This window comes from Cetorhinus maximus, chromosome 14 (genome assembly GCF_964194155.1).
Source record: "Cetorhinus maximus chromosome 14, sCetMax3.hap1.1, whole genome shotgun sequence".
NCBI lineage: Eukaryota > Metazoa > Chordata > Chondrichthyes > Lamniformes > Cetorhinidae > Cetorhinus > Cetorhinus maximus.
This window is the reverse complement of record NC_135892.1, coordinates 101,533,620-101,556,393: the sequence shown is the minus strand read 5'-3', so window position 1 is coordinate 101,556,393 and position 22,774 is coordinate 101,533,620. Positions and strand designations below refer to the sequence as shown.

Genomic DNA, 22,774 nt, shown 5'->3' with positions numbered 1-22,774 from the left:
TCAGCTACCAGCCCCAAGTGTTAATTCAGTTCTCTCTCTCAGTGCTCAGCTCAGTAGCACTTCCCAATCAATTATTCTAAAGTCAACTGTGTTTTCATGTTTAAGGTATAAGTATTTCATTAATGGAAATCAACAAGTGAGATGTTGAGGGGAAAAAACAAATTAGGATGTAACAGTTATTTTCAAACAAAGGAGCACTTTTAATATTGGGAGTAATTACTTGAGATGGGACAGAGACCTTTTTATTTTATTGACCTTTTGATTGGCTACATTTACAATCCTCCTCCCTCCTCAAGGTACAATGCCCTAATAGGGCGTTGGCGACCATGGGCTTCCATTGGATTGGTCCATGATTATACTTGGCAAAGTACTGCAGTGCTTTGCTGCTGCTTTCTGCAGTACGGCTAACACAGGAAACTCTTCCAGTCCTTACCGCCTGCCATCGGGTGTATTGGAAGGACTTACAGGCTATTAATCGACCTATTTGGCCAGGCTACGAATATACTTTCTCTGGCTATCAAGTCCTGGGGCAGAATTTTACACCCTGCGGGCAAGCACCTGAACTGATCGGCCATAAAATCATGTGAGAAGACGTTGGGCGAGCATCCCGACATCATTGCGCACTCCTGCGATAATTCGCTCGGCGGGTGCACACAAAAGTCGGAAGCGTGCCCGCCAACAATTAAGAGGGCAATTAAGCCCATTAACGGTGCAATTGACTCTGATTTTCTGTTGCCCATCCAACCTTACAGCTGCTGGACGGGCGAATCGGCCAGGCCGCCTTTGTTTTTATCATCGAAACTCATCCAAGGGCGGGATGAAATTTCGGTGATGAAATAAAATAAAAACAAATTTCTGTAGACAGCACTTTTATCAGCTATAGTTTCAGGTGATTGATTATGATGCCTGGACACTTTTTTTTCAGCTTTTAAAACCTTTACTTCAGCTTTTTCAGGTCTCCAGCTCCCTGAGGCAGCTGTCTGCCTTCAGGGAGCTACCTTGCAGCGCTCACCCGCGGCTGGCTGAAATGTCATCGCCCGCCCTCTTCCCGCCCCCACCCCAGCAGCGCTGAGCATTTCAGTGCGCGTTTCACGCTGGCTGGCCAATTAACGGCCAGCCAGCATGAAACGCGTGGTCGGGGGCCGATTACGGTCGGCGGTCCATTTCCTGACCACTCCCGGGCCCGCCAATTGGGCACACCCGCCAAAGGTAAAGTTCAGGCCCTGAAGTGGGACTTAAACCTACAGCTTCAGGCCCAGAGGTAGGTCAATGGGATTAGCGGAATAATATTTCGGCACAGACTAGAAGGGCCGAATGGCCTGTTTTCTGTGCTGTAGTGTTCTATGGTTCTAACACCACCACTGCAACACAAGACCTCCTACATTTACAATGAGATTTCAAGTTACACTATAGCCTACTACTGATTTGCATTTGGTCTCTACTGTACCATACCTACACAGAATAACCTGCTGAAGACCAGCCCAGTTGCTGAAGGCTCAACTTGGAATGTGGCAACAGAGGCAGGTTTATTGAGGTATTTCTCACTTGCCAATTACCTCTACTCAATTCCTCTTCTTCCAAAGGTGCAGGCTTCCCCCGCTGGGTTACAGTACCAAGGACACCAGTTACCCTCCAAAAATGTGCCCATTTTTCAGCTGTGAGTTTTCACACCAAGTATAGGCTTACCATTGACACTGTAGGGCACCATATCTGAGCCCGGTTCCATGCTCACTTGATGTCAACGCATGCACGCATTCTTTTTTCTTTCATTCCTGGGGTGTAAGTGTCACTAGCAAGTCCAGCATTTACTGCCCATCCCAGATTGCATGTAGCAGTTTGATACAGCTGAGCGATTGGCCATTTGAGGGTAGTTAGGAGTCAACTACATTGCTGTGGGTCTAGAGTCACATATAGGCCAGACTGGATAAAGTTGGCAGATTTCCTCTTCTGAAGGGGACTATTGAACCAGATGGGTTTAATGACAATCTGGTAGTTTCATAATCATCATTATTGAAACCAGCATTTAATTCCAGATTTATTAACTAATCGAATTGGGTAAGTGATTTGAACATTCTGAAACTCTGCAGCAAACTGTACAACGTGCTGGAAGGGTAGATGTTTATGAGATTTATTTGGGACACCATATTGTGGAAATAACTCCCCCACCCACTTTAACTTAGCCAGATTTAAGAGCATGCTCAGGTTGATGAATTTGTCAAGGATACCGTACCTTGGTAGGAGTTCTGTAACAGGGCACTGGGATCCACTGCTTCTTCTGGTTGACCAGCAGCAGAGCTATGACTAGAATGAGAGCAATCATAATGGGCAGTGCTACCCACGCCACAGAGTGCATAGCGGAGTCTTCATTGTACCGGGGATAGTCTCCACCTATCGCATTAACACGGAGGTTCTCTGTAGGAGATGAAGAGGGAAAAAAATGGGATGTTAGTAGAGGGGGGTTTCACAAAGGACACAAAGAACATTCAACAGCCCAGTACAGGGCAGAGATGACACATGTTCCATACTGACCTCCTCTTCCTCCAGGTATCACATCCTTTTTGGCAACCATGGACCTCCATTGGATTGGTCCATGATAATGCTTGGCAAAGCACTAGAGTGGTTTACCATTGCCTTCTGCAGTAGGCTTGACCAGGAAACTCTCCCACTCTTATTGGAAGGACTTACAGGCTGATAATCAACCTGTCTGGCCACATTATGAGCACACCTGCCAAGTCCATCAAGTTCAGAAGTGGGATTTGAACCTGGAGCTTCTGGCCCAGAGGTAGGGATGCTACCACTGGGCCACAAGGCCTCTGCTCAATACTGACAGAATCACTTTATGTTTAGATGCTAGTTAATTTATTTTAAATTTACTATTCTGCTTCTAAACTGTTTTCCTGAGGACTGGCATTCAAAAGCAAAGAAATTAGGTAAAATTTGTACAGACCACACCTGTTCAGTTCTGGTTTCTATATTACAATGAAAGGACATGGAGACATTGAGAAGGTGCATGAAAAGATTTACGAGGCTGAAACCGGAACAAGAAAGACTGAACAGGCTGGGGCTCTTTTTTCTAGAAAAGACAAGGCTTGCCAGAGGTCGTTAGGATTATGAAGAGTTTGGATAGGCTAAATATGGAGAAAATGTTGCCATTTGTGGGGTAGGCCACAACTAGGGGCCATAAATATAAGACAGTCACTAATAAATCCAATAGGGAATTCAGGAGAAACTCCTCTACCCAGAGACTGTGGAACTTGTTACTTTATGGAGTAGCTGAGGCAAATAGTGCAAATGCACATAAAGGCGAGGTAGTTAAGTACACGAGGGAGAAATGAATAGAAGGACATGCTGATTGGATGAGATGAGGTAAAGTTACACACCCTAATGCTAAGGGAAATCAGACAAAGTGCACAATCTGCTATCACCCATTATATAATCCCGCCGAAGTTGAACATTCTGGCAGCTGCCTAGGGAATGACAGACCTAAGAAATGAATAAGTCTTTTATCTGTTGAGCAACAGGAACTGTAAAAGGTGGAGATGCCGGGTATCATGAGGATGCCCGCTGTAATCTCAGAAATGGCTGCTGACTCACGATTTACAAAGTTCATAGTTGTACAATGGATTGTGTCTTCCACAGCTCTATCTCCTGGGAACTGCTGACAAAGAGTCACTGAACGATAAAGGGCATTGCATTACTGGCTTACTGAGCAGGCCATGATTCTGGAATCCTCTCGGATGCTAGTGAATTTTACCGGCTTTCTCACAGGTAAATAAATCCAGCATTCACAAATTATTGCCCACATTAACATTACCTCATGGTGAACGTAAGCAGGTGCTTTAGAAGGAACAATTTTCAATTTGTCATAGGTCACAACACCTCTTTAAATATTTATAAAAAGTCATCCTCAATTATTAACCCTCTCCTGCAACCGCTGACTCCTTGCTGGGGTGTAGATTTCCCTCCTGCCTACCCCTCACCTCCCGGTGCATGGTTTATTCAGGAAGAACATGCTTCTGGCAAGAGTCACTATTCCCCCATGTGGGCTATGCGAGTAGCTTTTGGATTAGGTGGGAGAAAACTGATTGTCATCGCTGTTCTTGGGGACTTATCAAGCAAATCTCCTGGAGAGTGCTGGTGCGTTGTCAGGGTGGCTGCAATGCCCACCATGGTCAAACATCCCGCCGGAGGCTGGTGCCTGGAATATCACGGGGAAAGAGGTTGTGCCAGTTTCCCGGCATGTTACTGCCTCGTCTTGCTCTTCCCGGAGACAGCTTCAGCGCGGTGATGGCAACCCACCAGCAGCAGTGGGAAGTCAACTGAGGCTCGTCAGCAACCAGTGAGCAGCAATTTTCCAGTGTAAGTGAGGTTTTACCGGCGTTGCAAGGGAACCGCCCACTGTGCCTGCAGCTCGTTGGGTAATAGGAGGTGCGTGCAGAACGGGTGTTTGGAGGGTCATGACAAATAATTCAAAACTTAAGATGCAAATCGACTAGCCCGAGGTCCTCGGCAGGCAAAGGCTTTGCACCTTCCTTCCAATCTCCTGGAGGCTGCAGCATGAAACAGTGCTGGTGGTGAGGGAGTGGCAGCTGTGGCTTCCAGCCATTTCCCTCCTCCACTGCGTCCAGCCCTCTGCCACACCATGCACTCCTGCAGCGCTCCCGCTGCACACACAGTGAAGGCTGCTGGACGGCCGGCCTTGCAGCCTCATGGGCCAACTTGCCCTCCGGCCTCCACAACCTGCTTGATGTCCCTAATTGGATGGCAATCCCAGAGTCGTCCTCTTAATTGGGTGTCCCATAAAATTAACTCTCGAGGTGCTCTGCTGCTGACTCTCGGAGCTGAAACATGGACTGAGGTGCTGGAGAGCCATTGGCCGCTATGAAACTGTCCTACTCCCCTGCATTGAATGGACACTTTCAGGAGCTGAAAGGAAGGTGTCAAAGTAGAAAAATAGATGGCAAAAAAAAAGTGAAAGAGAATAATTGGAAAACGACAATAACATGTGCTATAATCATAACAATTGCACACTCCATACCGTGTCAAAACTACGGTGTGCATGATGGAATCAATTCATCATATTATTTACACTGTGGGACAATCTGAACTTGTGTACCCAAAATATTGGCAGCACCAGTATTGACTGATCAGTCCTCCCGATCCACTTCCAGTTCTACTTTCTGGGCACTAAAGGGTCATTTAACGAAGAAAAGAATCATAGCAAATGTATGAGGTAAAACACTACAAAGAGTGGACGTGTGTCGCCTAGAGTGAAATGCCCATTTCACTTACCATCATTCCGAAGGTGTGCGGGAATTTCATTTCCACTGGGTGTTGGCCAGAAAGGGGCTTCCACTTCAATCTCTCCCCTCTGGTCAAACTTTTCGATGGGGATGTTGGTGGGCTCCGGCATGTACAGGTCTAAAGGGGGAGTGAGCAAGGCAGAATGAAAGACATCTGTGAATGACTTTGGTCCTCCTGTAAGTGAACACTTGTGTAGGTTGGATATTTACTGTCGTATTTTGCCAGGAATATACCCAGGAATGCTGCATGGAATGAATCCATGGGCTGGATTTAACAGTCCCCCGCCGGCCTGTTTGAAGGCAGGGGGTGCACTTGAAGATTAGCGCGTGGCCTGCCTGAACCTTGGGCCTATCGAGGCTCTTAAGTGGCCAACTTATGTGCCGCATCCTGCCCTTGCCGCTATTTTACCCATGGCAGGGGGGAGACCCAGGCCAAGCAGGTAGCTTGGTAGATTTTACTAGCCAAGCTGGTACTGGGTAAGAAGCGGTGGGGGGAACCTCCTCTGGAGATACCCTTGTGCCCATCGGAGGAATTCGCACCCCCAACCCTCCACCCAGGTCATACCCCTCCCCTTAATCCTCTTCCACAGCCTCTCAAACCCAGCCCCCGACCTCCCTCGCCCCCCCTCTCAGGGGCCCTGGTAACCAGGCTATGCCGATATCCTGGACTTACGGTCAGTCTGGCTTCAATAGCCTCCTCTTGTTTGGGGACTGGCTGTAGTCCCAGCAGTGGCCACCGCTCAAGCCTGGCAGATGCTGCGACTACAGCTCTCTTATGGCGAGACCTCCTCTCCAGATGGGGGTGGGAGTTTTGCCTTTAGCCAATTAACACCACCGCTGAATATAAAATGGCTGCAGGGCTGCCGGCTTTATGGTGAGCGGGCTCCTGGCTGACTTTTTATTTGGCTGGAGGGCGTGGGGGGAACAGTTTTAAATCAACACCAGCACATTCGTCGAGGCAGCAGACAGAAATTTCACGAGTGTCTTACAGATTTGTTACTTATTATCATGTCACCAAAGTCAGTTTATCCATCATTTGTAGTGTTTAGGACTGCAAGTGTGTGGGGTGGTGGGGCATTATGATGTGTAGGTGTAAGGGTGAGAGGGGGGCAGTTCTTGTTGTGAGGCACTGATGGGCGGGGTGGGAACAGTTGGTCGAAGGGAGTGGGATGTACGTTGCTCAGATGGGGCAAAGCTGAGCAGGAGGCTGCTGCTTGGTGTGGGTGTCGTCAGGGGTCATTGCCAGGTGATGGGGGTGTCTCTGTGAGGGTGTGTTCCTGGTGAAGGGCAGGTGATTCCTGGGGCAGAGGGTGTTATAGGGGTGAGGGGTGGAAGGTTCATTAGTGGAGTGGGTGGTGGTTAGGGTGTGTGTCGTTGTGGAGTGCTGTGATTCAGGGGAGGGTAGAGTGTGTGTTTATGGGGGGTGGTGGGGAGGTGAGGGTTGATTGGGGGAACAGAGTGTGTGTTGTGGGGGTGAATTGATTAGGGGGCGGAGTGTGTGTTGTAGGGGGGCATATGGGTTGAATAGGGGAGGGTAAAGTGTGTGCTGTTGGGGGGCTGATTGTGGGGTTGAGTGTGTATTGTTGTGGGGGGGGGTTGAATGTGTAATGTTGAGGGCGGTTGATTTGGGGGGGGTGGAGTGTGTGTTGTTAGGGGTCAGGATTGACTGGAGGGTAGAGTGTGTGTTGTGAGAAGGGAGGGGGTAAGGGTTGGTTGGGTTGGGGTAGAATGTGTATTGTGGGGGGGTTAAGGGTTGATTGGAGTGGGGTAGAGAGTGTGTTGCTAAGGGTCAGGATTGACTGGAGGATAGAGTGTGTATTGTGGGGGGGGGGTGGGTAAGGGTTGGTTGGGGTGGGGTAGAGTGTGTATTGTTGTGGGGGGGTAGAATGTGTAATGTTGAGGGCGGTTGGTTGGGGTGGGGTAGAATGTGTATTGTGGGGGGGTAAGGGTTGGTTGGGGTGGGGTAGAATGTGCGTTGCTAAGGGTCAGGATTGACTGGAGGATAGAATGTGTATTGTGGGGGGGGTGGGTAAGGGTTGGTTGGGGTGGGGTAGAGTGTGTTGGGTGGGTTTTGGGGATGCTGAGGTAGGATGAGGGAATGACTTGCACAGTTATCTTTCAGGAGTGGAGGGAAAGTGAGCTGCTTGCTGGAGTCAGCGATTCAACAGCAGCACTTCCTGCATTTTATTCTGAAAGCCAAATGGGTCTGTACAAAGCAGATGCTCTTCATTAACTGTGGATAAAAATATATTAGGGGAAAAGACACTTGATCTGTGCGCACTAGGAGGCGGTGAGAGAAGGAGGTGCCATCTCTCTCTGTCCTGGAAATTATAACAAGCTGGCTGCCCTCCAATTACCTGGGCAGACAGGGCAGCAGCTTCCATCCACGTAGACAGGCTCCAGGCAGGGGAGAGGAGGGCAGCTGACGGTTGAGCAGAGTGTCTGTCCTTGTAGGCAGTAACAGTGGGTGCAGCTGTCGATGTCCCATCTCTCCTCGTCTGCGTAAGTCTTTTCATTGAAGTGACACACCACCTTACTCGGGATGCTCTCCTCTGTTGGAGGGAGAGGGAAGTAGGGAAAAAGAGAGGAGCATAGTTAGGCTGTGGGTCAGCAGTCATTTAATCATCCCCCACTCACTGACAGGACCTGCAGTGGCCAAGTGTTTCAATTCCCTCAGTCAGTTCGAACGGTGAAATCTGACGAGAACAGTTAACTAAAGCAACCTGATCCTCATCAAGCTCACAATCTGGGCATCGCAATGCTTCATCCATTTTTCAGTCACGGAAATACTACTTTAAAGAGTTTTGTTTCCCCTCCGACAATTGCAGTCCATCACTAGCTGCCTGTCTACTGAGCAAACAACTGGTAAGTAACTTGGGACATTCTAATCGCCTAAAATAGTGCCTGCCCCCACCAACGTCACCCACCCACCACCACCCCCCACCACCTCCCCCCCCTGACATTGTCAGAGCTGGCTGATTTTTCCTACCCACCCTCAGCTCACTAACATTTATCATTAGATGTAGCATCTTCATGAGCAGTCTTGATGATCAAATTCTGGATCTACCTGGCCAGACTGGCTTATAAAACCTGTTAAAAATGTCATTCTCGGGATGAGTGCATCACTGGTAAGGCTGATATTTATTGCCCATCCTTGGGGTGCTCTGAAATGGTGGGACGTGTATTTGACCGGCTGATAGTGGTTTGCGACAACTGAGCGGCTTTCTTGGCCATTTCAGAGGGGAGTCAGGAGTTAACCAGATTGCTGTGGGACTGGAACCATGTAAAGACCAGACTGGATAAGGACAGCAGCTTTCTTTCTCTTAGGGAACCAGTTGGATTTTTACCACAACACAACTGTTTCATGGTCACTTTAATTGATACGGAGCTACTGGGAAGGCCTGGACTCTTTTTTTAACACATAAAATATTGTGTGAAATGAAATCAGACAGTTCAGGTTGTTTCGAGTACCATGAGGGTTGATTGCCTGGCACTGATAGCACTGTCACAGAGCAACAGATCAGTAAAGCTCACACTCTCATTGGAAGTACTTCTGGCAGGGAACACCCAGGATAAGGTGAAAAGGGGAAAATGAAAAGATGCTAGCAAGGAGTTGCTGTAATGTTGTTGCTGAAAAGAGACACAGGTTGCGGAAGATTTTTGTCATGTGATCACAACATTTGAAATTTGGTATTCTTGCATTTGTCCTGATGAGTGCAAGATGAAAAGCTTCGAAAACATGTCTCTCTTCCCAGCAATACTCACGTTCTGTACGACCGAGCAACTGTTTGTAATTTCGTTCTTCATGCCAGTGGGTTGCAGCTTGTCACTAGAGGGAGCAAGAGCTCCACAGTGTGAAGATAGCTACGGCATTAAGGGGAGTGTGTAAGGGAGTTAGAGGAATGAGTGACGAGGTAAGTGGAGTGGGTGAGTGTTAGAGGAGCGAATGAGGTTTGGAGGAGTCTGTGATGGTTAGAAGAGTGAGTGAGGGGTAAGAGGAGTGAATGAGGTTTAGAGGGGTGGGTGAGGGGTTAGAGGAATGTACACTGTGTGAGAATGAACTGGCTGAATCATAGAAATGACCAGGTTGAAAGTGCCCTTATTAACTTGGACTGTGTAAGAATGAACTCAGAACTATTGTCACCTTCACTAGAATACCACCAAAATGAAATAGATAAGGGTTTTTGGAGGGGGTGGGAGTGATGGTTCATGCTTTGTTATATTTATTCTAATGCATAAATTAAACAATCAGGTTAATTTTATAAGCAGGATGAATTTGGGGGAAGGATGAATTACTCCTTGCAGTTTTGTGATATGGTGCCAATTTCCCACTGTCTTTTTGGTTATATTATTGATAATTAACTGAATACACAAGTGCCTCTAATGATGCTGAAATGTTAATAATCATTTTATAACAACAGAAGCTGGTTTCAGTGATGTTGAACTCTGGTGGATTGGGGCTTACACAGGCAAATTGCAGATAATGCCGCAGGCCCTGCGGTTGGGGAGCAGGAGAGATGTGGTGATAATCACCTGCAAGGTGATGTTCTCCCCAGCACCAGCCCAGCAATGCAAGTGCAGCTTCAGGAGAAAATACCATGCCTCACACGTCCAACTGGAGCTGGTGGCAGCTGGCACATCTGAGTAACAGCTTCAGTTGTGTTAGGAGGCGTGGGCCTCAGGGGACAAAGACTGGGGCCTCAGCCCTAATGGCCAAGCTGTGGGTTAATACTGGGCTACAAGAGGAGTTAGAGCGGGGCAGTATGGATTTTGCTGTCCTTTTGTGCCTCATTTTGGATGCATTAAATAATAAAGGAAGAGAGTTTGCCCATAGTGCAAATGCAGCAGCAAGTAGCTCCCAGGACCTCTCTGCTGATGCATGTGTTCCATCTGCCCTCATTAGCTGCGTTGGCAGAGAAGTCTTGGGAGGTTCAGGAGAGCAGGGCAGGAGTGACTTTGCTCAAATTTTTCCTTCATTTGTTTCGAGATGGGTTTATCCTGTGCACTCCTCATCTGCTCAGAGGTCGGCCATAAAGGCAAGAGAGGGAGATTGCAGGAGAGAAGCCCCAGAAGTTCCAGTGGTGAATATGACAGGAGTCATTGCACACTCGAGCTGAATCAATGTGCCCTGGATAGCAGGCAGCTGAAACGTGTACACAACAGAAGCAGATGGGCCATCCCCTGATGTAGAACGGCATGCCATTTTCCTTTGCTCCCTCCGCTTCTTCAGCGCTGTTACTCACCAATGCAGTAAGGGCAGCACTGCCCTTTCCGCAGGACAGGCCGGGCACAGGTCACAGCTGGACACGACTCTGAGTAGCAGCTGATGACGCCCTCCATGCAAATGCAGCTGGTGCACACGTTTGGCTTCCAGGATTCAGCTGCCAAGAAGATATCACCCTCCTCGTTCTTGCAGTAACCAGGCATAGTTCGGTTGCTTGGTGACAGAGGCTGAAGGGGTTCGTCTGTGTGAGCAGAATAGATACCAATTTAGTGAGAGATTAAAATGAAGTCAACTTCCCCACTCCTCCAAATTGAATATTATTGACAAGTGGACTTGTTTCGTTAAATAAAATGCTGATGTGTTTAAACCAGGGTCCCGTGTGTAAACTAAGTTCTTTGCTCAGCGACTGTTTAAAATGTGGAACTCACTGCCACAAGGAATAGATTAGACAAATAACACAGCACAGAACAGGCTCCTGAGGGACAGAAATAAAGAATTTGTATTTATATAGCACCTTTCACAAAGTCAGGGTGCCCTAATATGCGTTACAACAAATGTAAGGAACACAACAGCCAATTTGCGTGCAGCGCTGTATCTGCACCATATGGACTGCAGAGCTTCAAGAAGACAGCTCACCACCATCTTCTCAAGGGCAATTAGGGATTGGCAATAAGTGCTGGCCCAGTCGGCGAAGCCCGCATCCCGTAAATGAGTGAGGAAAAAAAGCAAGATCCCACAAACAGCAATGCGATGTTGACCAAATAATCATTTTTTTTAAAGTAATGTTGGTAATGGTCTAGTAAATGGTAAAAAGATTCAGTCAAGAGAGAGGCCATTCAGCCCAATAAATACTGTCCTTTCAAGTGTACAACCTGCTAGGGCTATATTCACTGGCCTTCTGCCTCAGCACTAAACCAGGAACTTTAACTCACAGTTAGATTGATTTATGGTTCAGTGAAATCGGTATTTGATGTGCTAATTGGCAGTATAATTCCATAAGTTAATAATTTGTAAACATGAAGTAAACATTCATTATGTTCTGTAGAGGTCACTTTAGTCCAATTCAGATGAATGAAAAAAACATTTCATCCAAAGGATGCACTTACAAGTGAGGTTCTGCACTGAACTCCCAGCTGATATATGTCAAGCCGAAATTTCGGTGGTGTTTGCCCAAGTTGCCTGAGCACAACTGAAACCCCTCGATAATCTTTCTGGAGAAGGTCCACCTGCGCTGAGGAGCACAGGTAGGAACAGCAGCCATTTTAACTACCATGCCACAGGTCAAGGAACTGGGAATCTGGCAGAGAAACTGCAACCATAAGGTTGAAGCCAGGGCTAAGCCGATGACCAGGACAGCAGGGACAGGGGCCAGTCTTCTGAGGTATCTGCTCAAAATGGCAGCAGTGCTTACTCATGTTTCTTAGGGCAGATGAAATCGCTTTATAAAATTACCACAGAACATACAGCACAGAAACAGGCCATTTGGCCCAAATGCTTTATGCTCCATACGAGCCTCCTCCCCCTCCTCTCTTCATCTTGTCATATTCTTCCATAGCCCTCCCCCAAACCCCTCTCACGTCCCCTGCTGTGATCGCTTCCTTTTGAAGCAGTGTGTCAATCTTCGTTTGGTTACACTCCTGCGAAGCGCCTTGGGAGGTCTTACTACATCAAGGTTGCTATATAAATGCAAGTTGTCGCTCAGCTTGTTGTTAAACGTACCTGGGCACTGCGGGCAGCATGAGTCTGGAGTCCTGATGGGATTCTGGCAGAGGATGGGCGGGCAGACCTCGGTGTCACAGAGCACACGGCCGCTGTGGCACGTGCATTGGGTGCAGGAATCGATGTTCCAGGTCTCTCCTTCCACAAAATATTCACCCCCAGGAGCGTGGCAGATCGATGTGTCACTTAGCTCGGGCTTCCAAAGGCCAGAGTCCTCTGAGAACACAGTTAACAATTTGGTCACACAGGTTATCAGAACGTGGAATGCTTTACCACTAGCAACTATTGAGACCGCGGCTATTAATATCAGTTGAAAGGGAACTGTTCAAAAGGGAAGAATATTAAAAGATAGAAAGAAAGGGCGGAGAAATGCAATTTGAACTGATAAGCCAGACTGAAAAGCCAGCACTACACAGGTACAGGATGAATGGCTTCCTTTTGTGCTGTGATTTCTTTCAGTTTATGAATTAAAAAGTTGTAATATGAAGAAATGAATTCCTTTACAGCACTGAGTGAGGCTGTAATTTAACATCATTGGTTATTTCTTTAATATGCTTATCAATACTATATCATTGTAATATAATTGGACACAGCACCGTTAACTCTCTGCATCTTGACTCAAAGCTCATTACTCTGAAACGTTCTTAAACTGGTGAAATTAGAGGTGGTGACCAAGTGGCAGAAGCTGGTGGACAATGGATGGCTCACCGCAGAGGTTCAATGTCCAATATGATCCACAAAATAGTAGGTGGCCATTTGGCCCATTCTTGGCTGTGCTGGCTCTTTGCTAGGTCATTCCCAAACAAAAACATGGATCTGGAAAGTTCCAGGTTCTATTCCTAGTCTGTGAGGACTTTGCTGATCCCAGCCTAGGTGAATAGGTCTTCATGCTCCTGGACTAGGGATAAGAAAACAAAACAGCCCTTCCCTTTGCTTTACCACGTGTAAGCTGTTATCACACTGATGTAGGGGGTCTTGACCCCATACTTTGTGGGAAATAGTCACCTGGCAACGATGTTCCCCGAAAAGGCTAACGGGTGGCCAGAGGACCACTCGTTGTCCATTTAAGGATGGTGGGTGAGCTCTCAAAGCTGGAGGACCATCAGAAGGTGCTCCGGCATGGAGGAAGCAACAGGCTATCTTTTCAGATACGAGAGAGGGCTCCTCCATCTTCATCCTCCATCCTCCTCATTCTGCTGTTGGGAGGCCACTTTCAGGAAACTGACTAGTTCCTGGTGCTGGGTAGGGGGGCGTCTGCAGGCTGGCTGGAATAATCCAGTCAACCTCTGATAATTGGCCATCGACTGACTTGAATTGGCTACTCGCCGTAACCTTCCTGCACCTGATCTCGCCTCTGGGAAAATGGCTCAGGGGTGGGATGGTGCCGATAAACTGGTACCTGGCCGATGATGTAAAGTTGCATGCCCGCCTGACTGCATTCTTGCCCCACTGGGGCCGGGGGGGGGCGGTGGTGAAAATTGTGCTCTGGGCTTTCTCATTCTATTTTTATCTTTATTTTCTTATCCCCAGTTTATCATGGGGCTGTGTGTCTGCTGCTGGGATAAGGAAGCTAGATGTAACAGTAAATGATGAAGGTATGTCACTGAAGCTGGACTTCTGGAACACAATCTAACACCATGTTGGTATAAAAACTGTTTTAGTATCACAAGGTATGATGCGTTTACCCACTCTTCAATTAGTGCAGTGTTTTACTATCAATTAATGGCAAACTCCAGCTAATGATTATCTGAACTAGCTTCAAAGCTGGACTCAGTAAGATAACTTCAGTGATACCAACACAGCAAAGGATCCTCTGAAATTAATCTATGAGTTTGGCATATTGGATTAACATTTATGCATAGCCGGTGCTCAGTGACCCTGACATTTTAGGTTTAGCACACGCCTACAATGCTGAGAGTCTTATTAATAATAGTTAATACTCTGAACAAATTTTACCAAACACAAAAAAATGTTCCTGTTCCACAGTTAAGGGCTCTTTCTGAGAGCCAGCCAAGATGCGGTGGTCTGGATGACCTCTTTCTGTGCAGTAAAGTGCACTGGTCAGAGGCAAGCCTTTACTAAGGGCCCATGTTAATAAAATAGCCGCACCTCTGCCTCACTATATATACAGGGTGGGGGGAAGGGGAGGGAGTGGGGGGTTAGTTAAGTGCTGCTTACCTGGGCATGATGGACAGCATTGTCCAGGGCGGATGGTAGGATTTCCACAGTTGGGCACGGAGCAGGTGATGAGGGCGCACATCTCTCGCCCACTGTAGCAGTAACACTCACGGCAACCGTCGTGCCAACTCTCGCCACTCTCGTGTCGTCGCCCATCCATGGACAAGCACGAGCCAGTTTTGACCGGTGGCATGATGGTTGTGGGCACATCTAGATATTGAGAATTGGACAAACGAGAGTTAGTCATTGTGTAGGGCTGTCCCTCCCTCTTAACCATATGGCTTTTTCTTACACCTGAGCAGGCCCATTGTGACTTTGTGCACAGGAATAGGAGCAGACCATTCAGCTCCTCAAGCCTGCTCCTCCATTCAGTTAGATCATGGCTGCTCTGTTTCCAAACCAAAAGGAGAACAATACTCCATGAAATCTTAACATTGCATTAAAAAGCAACTTAAATCGATATGACGCTTTCTCTAGCCTCAGGAAGTTCCAAAGCACGTCACTGCCAATGAAGCACTTTTGAAGTACCATCACTGTTATAATGTAGGAAACATGGCAGCTAATTTGTGCACAGCAAGCTCCCACAAACACCCCAATGAGATATGTGACCAGATCATTTGTTTTCAGTGACATTAATTGAGGGACAAATATTGACCAGGGCACCGGTGATAACTCCTCTGGCTCTTCTTTGAAATAGTGCTGTGGGACTTTAGTTTAACACCTCATCTGGAAAAATACGCCTCCGACACTGCAGTGCTCCCTCATGCCACACTGGAGTGTGCCAGCCTAGATTATGTGCTCAAGTGGAGTGGCTTGAACCCATAACTCAAGAGATGAGAGTGCTAACGACTGAGCCAAAAGGTTTCCTTTATTCTTCCCTAACGATATACCTCAACCCTTAATGACATTTCTTAAGACAATATGACATTTCTTCCATTCTCCACATCACAGGTCTTTGAGTGGGATTCTAAATTAGGATCAAACGAAGAGCGGGTTTGTATTGCAGGACCATGTCCACTTGGAGGTGGATTGAGACGACATGACCTCCTGTCACATGATGTAAATAACGAGTAAGTGTTTCCAATGGTTGATGGGTCGACAGGCAGAGGGCACAGATTTAAGGTGACTAGCAAAAGAACCTGAGGTGACAGAAGGTAAAATCTTTTAGACAACGAGTAGTTAGGGTTTGGAATGAACTGCCTGGCAGGGTTCAGATTTAATGGTAGCCTTCATGAAGGAATTAGATAGCTATTTGAAAGAGAAAAAAATTGCAGGAAGGTGGGGAAGAGCAGGGGAGTGGGATTAACGGGATTACTCTTTGAACGAGCTGGTACACACTTGATGGGTTGAGCTATTCTATGATTCTACGGAATCCTTGCAGCCAGAGAAGACTTTCATCCTGTCAATCTAGGCTCAATTTGGTTCACAGATTAAAAGGCACTGTTTAACCCACTCTGCCACCTAGAATCTCTTTCTAGGACACAGTTTCTGGAGTATGGTTTCTTAAGCGCTGGTTTCCCTCTGATACCTCATCAAAATGGCCGTCATTTACCTTGTACTTATGGTACTAGCTGATAATGGACAGTAGGGCCTGATCCTCTTCTCCGCTGACATATACACACTACGAGTGGGCAAAGATCAGGAGTGGAAATCCGGGCTGATTTCCCATATCTAATTTGGATACCAACACAAACTCGGGAGTTTCACCTTGCTACCTTGGCTGAAACTGACTAACTCAGGACTGACCAGGGGTTGAACGTTGGACTTACCGCGGCTACTTGCTGGCATGATTTTATCTCTTACTGTGGCGGAAAGATTTCTGCTTGACATCTCCCCCGCGGAGGCATAGCCAAGAATATGGACTCACCATGAGGACCATTGACCCAGGGTGAGACTGGAGTATCAACGTGTTTGATGCTGCCACCCAGGTAATCTAGCTCAGTGGCATCCAGGCATATGAGGACAAACAAACATGCAAGTAGCACTTGCATTGCGGTGTGGTTTTGGAGTGAGGAAAAGGGCAGGGGAGGATTTACAATGAGGAAATTTGGAAGTGCAGGTTTCTCCCATTGCCATGGAGATTTAACTGTGTCTGAATTGTTTTATCCAGGTTCCCCGCCTGACACCTAGCTTGTCTTACTGGCGTGCTTGCCTCTCAGTGGGGAAAGCTGTGGCTCCAAAGAGCAGGTAGGTTAAGTGGTATGTGGATGGGGTGTGTGTGTGTGTGTGTGTGTGTGTGTGTGGGGCGGGGGGTATGGGGCAGTTGTGGGAGAGATCTCGGGGGCCTGTGGGAGGGTCAGATGCAGGTCACGGGGAGCAAATGGGGTGATTATGAGGTGGTCGGGGCGGTTATCAGGGGCAAGGAGACTGTGCAGGTGATGGTGGGGGTGAGTTTAAAGTTTTAACCTGTTGAGGCCTGGAGGAAAAACGCCTGTTCCTCCTAGCCCACAAGCAGTGCAATAAAGTAATTTTACCTTATGCCTTTCCTGCCTCTTTTTTTTTTAACCTGACGTGTTTCCTGAGGCCCGCAGCCTCCTTAAACAGGTTTGAATGATCAACTTGTATCCTGAGAGTGGATTGATTGCCTGCCCCTTCCACTAAAATTGTGTTTGAGGCATTTTGGGATCCTGTTTGAAATTTTTAACATTTTCCCTTCTCACCTGAGTCAGACTCATCCATCTATTGGGGGTTAAACTTGATCACAAGGATTTTACCTATAACTGTGCAGCATAATACTATGAAACTTTGCATGCCCTTTCACGCGGTGACTTCAAGTCAGCCATTGCTGGGTCGAAACTCGTCAACCATGGAACTGCTGAATGTTCAGCTACGAAGGCCAGGAAACTCCATGGTCAGTTCCCCAATGATTATGGTGACAAATAACTTGCTGAAATCAATTGCTCGATTAAAGAGCTCTATCCAAATAGCCCAATGTTTATCCTACTGAGAAGGCACAGCTGGACATCTGCCTGCTCAACACATTTCTGCACTGGCTCTTTCGATTACAATGACATTTGGAGGACAGAATGCCACCGTTTAGGACATGCCTGCTCATGAGTCCAAAAATGAAAAGAAAACACTTCCAAAACACTACTCATTGAAAAATACACCTACATAAATTATGTGTCCGAGAAAAAAAAGATAATGAATAAAATCAACAAGAATAATTAAACTTCCGTTTCGCACAATTACTTCCTCCTTGGGATAATGTCTTGGAGGTTCTATGAACTATCGTTCATAATCTCAGGATGAGGGGTCGACAACTTGGGACTGAGAGGATGAGAAATTTATTCACTCAGAGGGTTGTGAACCTTCAGAGTTCTCTAGCCCAGAAAGTTGTGGATGCTCAGTTGCTGAATATATGTCCAAAACTGAGATTGTTAAATTTTTGTGAACTAAGGGAATCAGGAGATATTGGGACAGGGCAGTAAAGTGGATGGGTGTAGAAGATCAGCTATGGTCTTACAGAATGGTGAGCAGGCGAAAGGGAGCATGTGGCCTACCTCTGCTCCTATTTCTTACATTCTTGTGTTAAACTTGCTGAAAGGTGCTGGCTTCCCTCTGCTATTTGATACATGTAGCCACTCTTCGTGTGTAAGTTCAGAGAGTTAGCACTGGCAATATTATTGAATCAGAAGTGCATCACAACTGAGTCCAATCCTGTCTCCAACTAGAATTCACCTGCAGCACTCAATTGGATAATAAGCAGCCCTCTTGATTGGCACACCATCCACAAACATTCACTCCCTCCACCACCGACGCACAGTGGCAGCAGTGTGTACCATCTACAAGATACACTGTGGGAACTCACCAAGTTTAGATTGTCCCTAAACCCATGACCACTACCATCCAGAAGGACAAGTGCAGCAGACACGTGGGAATACCACCACCTGGAAGCCACTCACCATCCTGACTTGGAACTATATATTCCTTCACTGTCTCTTGGTCAAAATCCTGCAGTTCCTTTCCTAACAGCACTGTGGGTGTACTTACATCACATGGGCTGCAGCGGTTCAGGAAGGCAGCTCACCACCACCTTCTCAAGGGCAATTAGGGATGGGCAATAAATGCTGGCCTATCCAGTGACACCCACATCACATGAAAGAATAAAAAAAATTGGGAGCCGGAAGCTTTCTGGAGGCCAATAAGGTAATTCAACAGAAGGCCATTTAAAAAAAATACAATTTAGAATACTGAGACGCATGTGCCCCAAAAGAAAAAAATATGGGTTGAACATTCAACTGTTTGTGCAGTCGCTGATTAAATAAATGACCTAAATAAATTCCTGCTCATGACAGCTCCAATGGTTTCAAATGGTTTGAGGTGAAGTGGTTAACGTAACTGTGTTACCAGGCTCCTTAGAGAGAATCAAATTAGGTCAGGGACACACGTTGTGCTGTGATGAGTTCCTATTTTTTATTTATCTCTTCATCTTCTCCTCCTCTCTCATCTCCTACCAGCACTAACTCCCACATGATGAGCGTTTTTCTACAGACACCAAATGCCCTCCAGTACCTTGCCCCAGTCACGGTTCTGAATTGCTACCGAGGGTGACACAGGTGAGTTCTGATCCTGTCCTTATCTGGCTCCCACATCCCTTATACCTTCACCAGGGGTCAGAGGCTACCCGGGAGGTCTTTGTTTTGCACCATCATCTTTTTACTTATTTAATCACTCCACCGTATCAGCTCCTTAGAATTTTGCAAATCTTAAAAATGCTGCTGTCTGATTACCAGCCTTCTTAGCAGTTGAAATACTTCCCAATTTGACTTTTAAAATTCTCATCCTTGGATCCTATTCCTGTATCCTCCTGATATCTCTGTTCTCCTCCAGTTCTCACCTCTTGGGCTTCCCCAATTTTAATCGCTTCACCATTGAGAGCTGTACCTTCTAGGGCCCTAAGCCCCAGAGTTCCCTCCCTAGACCTCCCTCTCTTTCTTTAGGGTGCTTCTTAAAATCCCACAAGTGCTGAGGCATATGAAAGATGCCACAATCAGTGGAACCATCATTGGACAGGCCTCTGACACTTCAGCAGGTGAACTAGGAGTCGACTGAAAAGACCTATTATTTACTCAGTAAATCTAAAATAAAACCTTGAAACCAGGATAGAATCACTCATTGGAATTCTCTTCCACTTACCCGCACACCAAAGCCCTCTTGAGAGGCAGTCTGCAATACATAAAGGGTACCTTTCCTGTATGAGTGATTAGCTTATGCTCTCCTGTTCGCTTAAGGGAGTTGAGTAGGATCAAAGTCCTTTCAGGAAAGGTGCCTTTGCTGAAGATGACTATCTTAATTAACAGGAGAACAGACACTACAATTTTCCTTGGGCCTCGGAGAAATGGGATTCACATTAGCGCCTGATAATTATTATCTTCTTCCTTAAGCCTAGTGTGACAAAAACTCAATGCGTCAGGTAAAAGCAATTAGCTCCCCTACCCTTGCACTTGCAGATAAGACAGCCATAAATGTCTTGCTCGAATCCCATTGGACAATACTTGTCACATGGACGCTCTGGGCACTTCTTGCAGCGACAGATATCACAGCTATGTTTGTTCTTCCTGTTTTTAAAAGAAAAGGTAATGAAGAAAGTAATTCCCAAACAAGCAAAAGCTGCCCATTATAATTTAAGTAATACAAACATCTTTCAAACCAGTCTGAGCAACTTAATTTCAAACTTCTACCCGTAGAAACTCAGCTACAAAGCAGTTTTGGGTTTCCAGCTGCTGTTGCCTGGATTCCGCCAAGTGAAAAGTGGAAGGGGGGGTGGTGGCTGATGGGAATGTGGTGGCTCCATTCTGTCTGGAGTCCAGGGACACAATGAGGCAGCACAAGGTTTCATGGTCATGTGGAGGGCTTGTTCATTCTCAGCTGCAAAACTCAATTGGACGGTGGTGAGTGAAGGCGAAGAACACAGGGAAGGAGGAAACACAGGATATTAAATCACAGGAGGCCACTCGGCCTATCTTGTCTGCACAGGCTCTTTGAAAGAGCTATCCAATTCGTTCCGCTCCTCTGCCCTTTCCTACCGGCCTGCAAATGTTTCCCTTTTGAGCATTTATCCAATTCCCTTTCAGAAGTTACTATTGAATCTGCTTCTACCGCGCTTTCATGGAGTGTATTCCACTGCAGCATCTCATTGCATAGTAAAAAATCTCCTCATCTCCCTTCCGGCTCTTTTGAAAATTGTTTTGAACCTGTGTTCTCCGGCTACCCAACTGTCCGCCAGTGCAAACTTTAGACACAGTGGAAACCCCCCCCTACAGTAGAAAAGGCTGGAAACTCTCTCTACCTCACTTTCCTCCTTTAAGACACTCCTTAAAACCCATCACTTTGACCAAGCTTTTGGTCATCTGATCAAACATCTCATGTGGCTCAGCTTCATATTTTGTTTTATAAAGCCCCCGTGAAGCACCTTGAGACATTTTATTAGATTGAAGATACTCTCTAAAGAAAAGTTGTTACTATTTTCTTTGCTAGAGTCCCCTAGCAAAAAACTCCTTATAATTTTTAAACGCCTCTCTTAAATCTCCCCTTAACAAACAATTTAGAAGAAAATTATTAGTTGGCTCGGTGAGTTGTTGGTAGCACCATGCCAGTGTCTGAGACCTGGAAAAGGGTAGTAGAGGGAATTTTGTTTTTTTAAACAGGGAAATTAACAAAATATTAACGAACTCGGAGAAACAAAGGGATTCTTGACATCAGTATCCTCTAAACTTTTTTTTCAATCTGAAAGAATAGGATTCATTTTGACGGGCTTTCCCTTCCATCATTCCTGGGTTAAACAATGTATGTTGAATAAAGAGGGCAAGCATTGAGTTGGAGGAGTTATTGAATGTATCAGTATGAAGGAGCTGGATTAATGTCAGTAGAGATGTAGTCATTGTCTTGGTGACATAGGGAAGAATTTTCCCCCCGTTGGGGGTTTGGGGGTGGTGGGGGGTGGAAGTGCAGGAGCGGGTGCGCCTCCGATTGGGGGCGTGCTGCCATTTTACGTGGGTGGGCGCACTCATCTCCCTGAGGCTAAGTGCAGCTTCAGGGAGATCGGCACCAAATCTAAAAATGGTGAAGGGGCAAAAATAAAATTTCCCTGACACGTTCCCCCCATGTGACATTGTCACATGAGTTGGGACGTGTCCATCACTTTTAATCAAACCTTTATTAAATTTTTAAAAACCCTCATGGAACCTCATCCTGCCCGTGGATGAGGTTTCAGGCTTCTTCTGACGCCCGCCAGGGCTCCCGGCCTGCCCGCCAACCTTAAGGTTGGACGGGCAGGTCCATTAATTACTTGAATTACTTTTTAAATGGCCTCAATAGGCTGTTGATGAGTCGGCGGGTGCACAGCTGATTCGGCTGCGCCCCCGCCGACCTGAAAATTGAAATGACGCGGGGTGACGTTCCACCAGGCGTCATCCCGCATCATTTTACACGTTGGTGAGCGGGCCCCACCCCCTGCTCGCCAACCTAAATATCCTGGCCATAGAGATACTTCAGTAGTTGTGCCTTTTCAGTTGTGTGTGTTACTCCAGCTCCCTCGCAGTCAGGCTCAGTAACTTTTTACAGCAGGCTTCCTCATTTTGGTCTGGACTAGGGATGGAGAGGTCACCTAGGGTTCTCTCTTTTTTCATTATTTGTCTTAGAACATAAGAAATAGGAGCAGGAGTAGGCCAATCAGCCCCTCAAGCCTGCCCCGCCATTCAATAAGATCATGGCTGATCTGCCCCAGGCCTCAACTGCTCTTGCGTGCCAGCTCCTCATAGCCCTCAACTCCCCGATATTTCAAAAATCTACCTACCTCCTCTTTAAATACTTTCAGTGATTTAGTCTTGGGACGTGAATATTGCAGGCAAGGCCAGCAGTTATTTGCCCATCCCGAATTTCCCTTGAGCTGCTACAGTCCATGTGGTGTAGGTACACCCGCAGTGCTACTTTTGTAGCAGTCTGATAGAACTGAGTGGCTTGATGGGCCATTTCAGAGGGCAGTTAAGAGTCAACCACATTGCTGTGTCGCCCGGAGTCATGTGTTGGCCAGACTGGTTAAGGATGGCAGATTAGTGAACCAGATGGTCTTTAATGACAACCCTGTGGTTTCATGATCATTTTTAATGAGACTAGCATTTTATTCCAGATGTATGAATTAACTGAATTTAAGTTTGACCCCACACACCCACCACCCCACCCCACCCACCCCACCCACCCAAGCTGCCTTGGTGGGATTTGAATTCATGGCTCTGGAGCATTTGTCCAGGCCTCTGGAGTACTAATCCAGTAAGATTACCAGTCTGCTACTGTCCTCCTAATCAAATTCCAGTGAACCCAGGCAAAAAGAAAAAGTGTGCACGCTGAC

The 22,774-nt window shown here is 46.8% G+C and overlaps 1 protein-coding gene across 5 annotated transcripts in view; it reads right to left on the bottom strand.

The window, feature by feature from the left end:
- The window catches only part of crim1 (cysteine rich transmembrane BMP regulator 1 (chordin-like)), a 212,232-nt gene that overhangs the window by 5,930 nt on the left and 183,528 nt on the right, over positions 1-22,774 (bottom strand). For all 5 annotated transcript variants that reach the window (XM_078557345.1, XM_078557349.1, XM_078557344.1 and 2 more), the window contains 7 exons: positions 19,864-19,985; positions 14,425-14,634; positions 12,247-12,462; positions 10,547-10,768; positions 7,661-7,855; positions 5,293-5,421; positions 2,231-2,412 (listed from right to left, as the gene is read on the bottom strand). In XM_078557345.1, the coding sequence (XP_078413471.1) occupies positions 2,231-2,412; positions 5,293-5,421; positions 7,661-7,855; positions 10,547-10,768; positions 12,247-12,462; positions 14,425-14,634; positions 19,864-19,985 (1,276 nt within the window). The remainder of the gene's footprint in view (positions 1-2,230; positions 2,413-5,292; positions 5,422-7,660; positions 7,856-10,546; positions 10,769-12,246; positions 12,463-14,424; positions 14,635-19,863; positions 19,986-22,774) is intronic.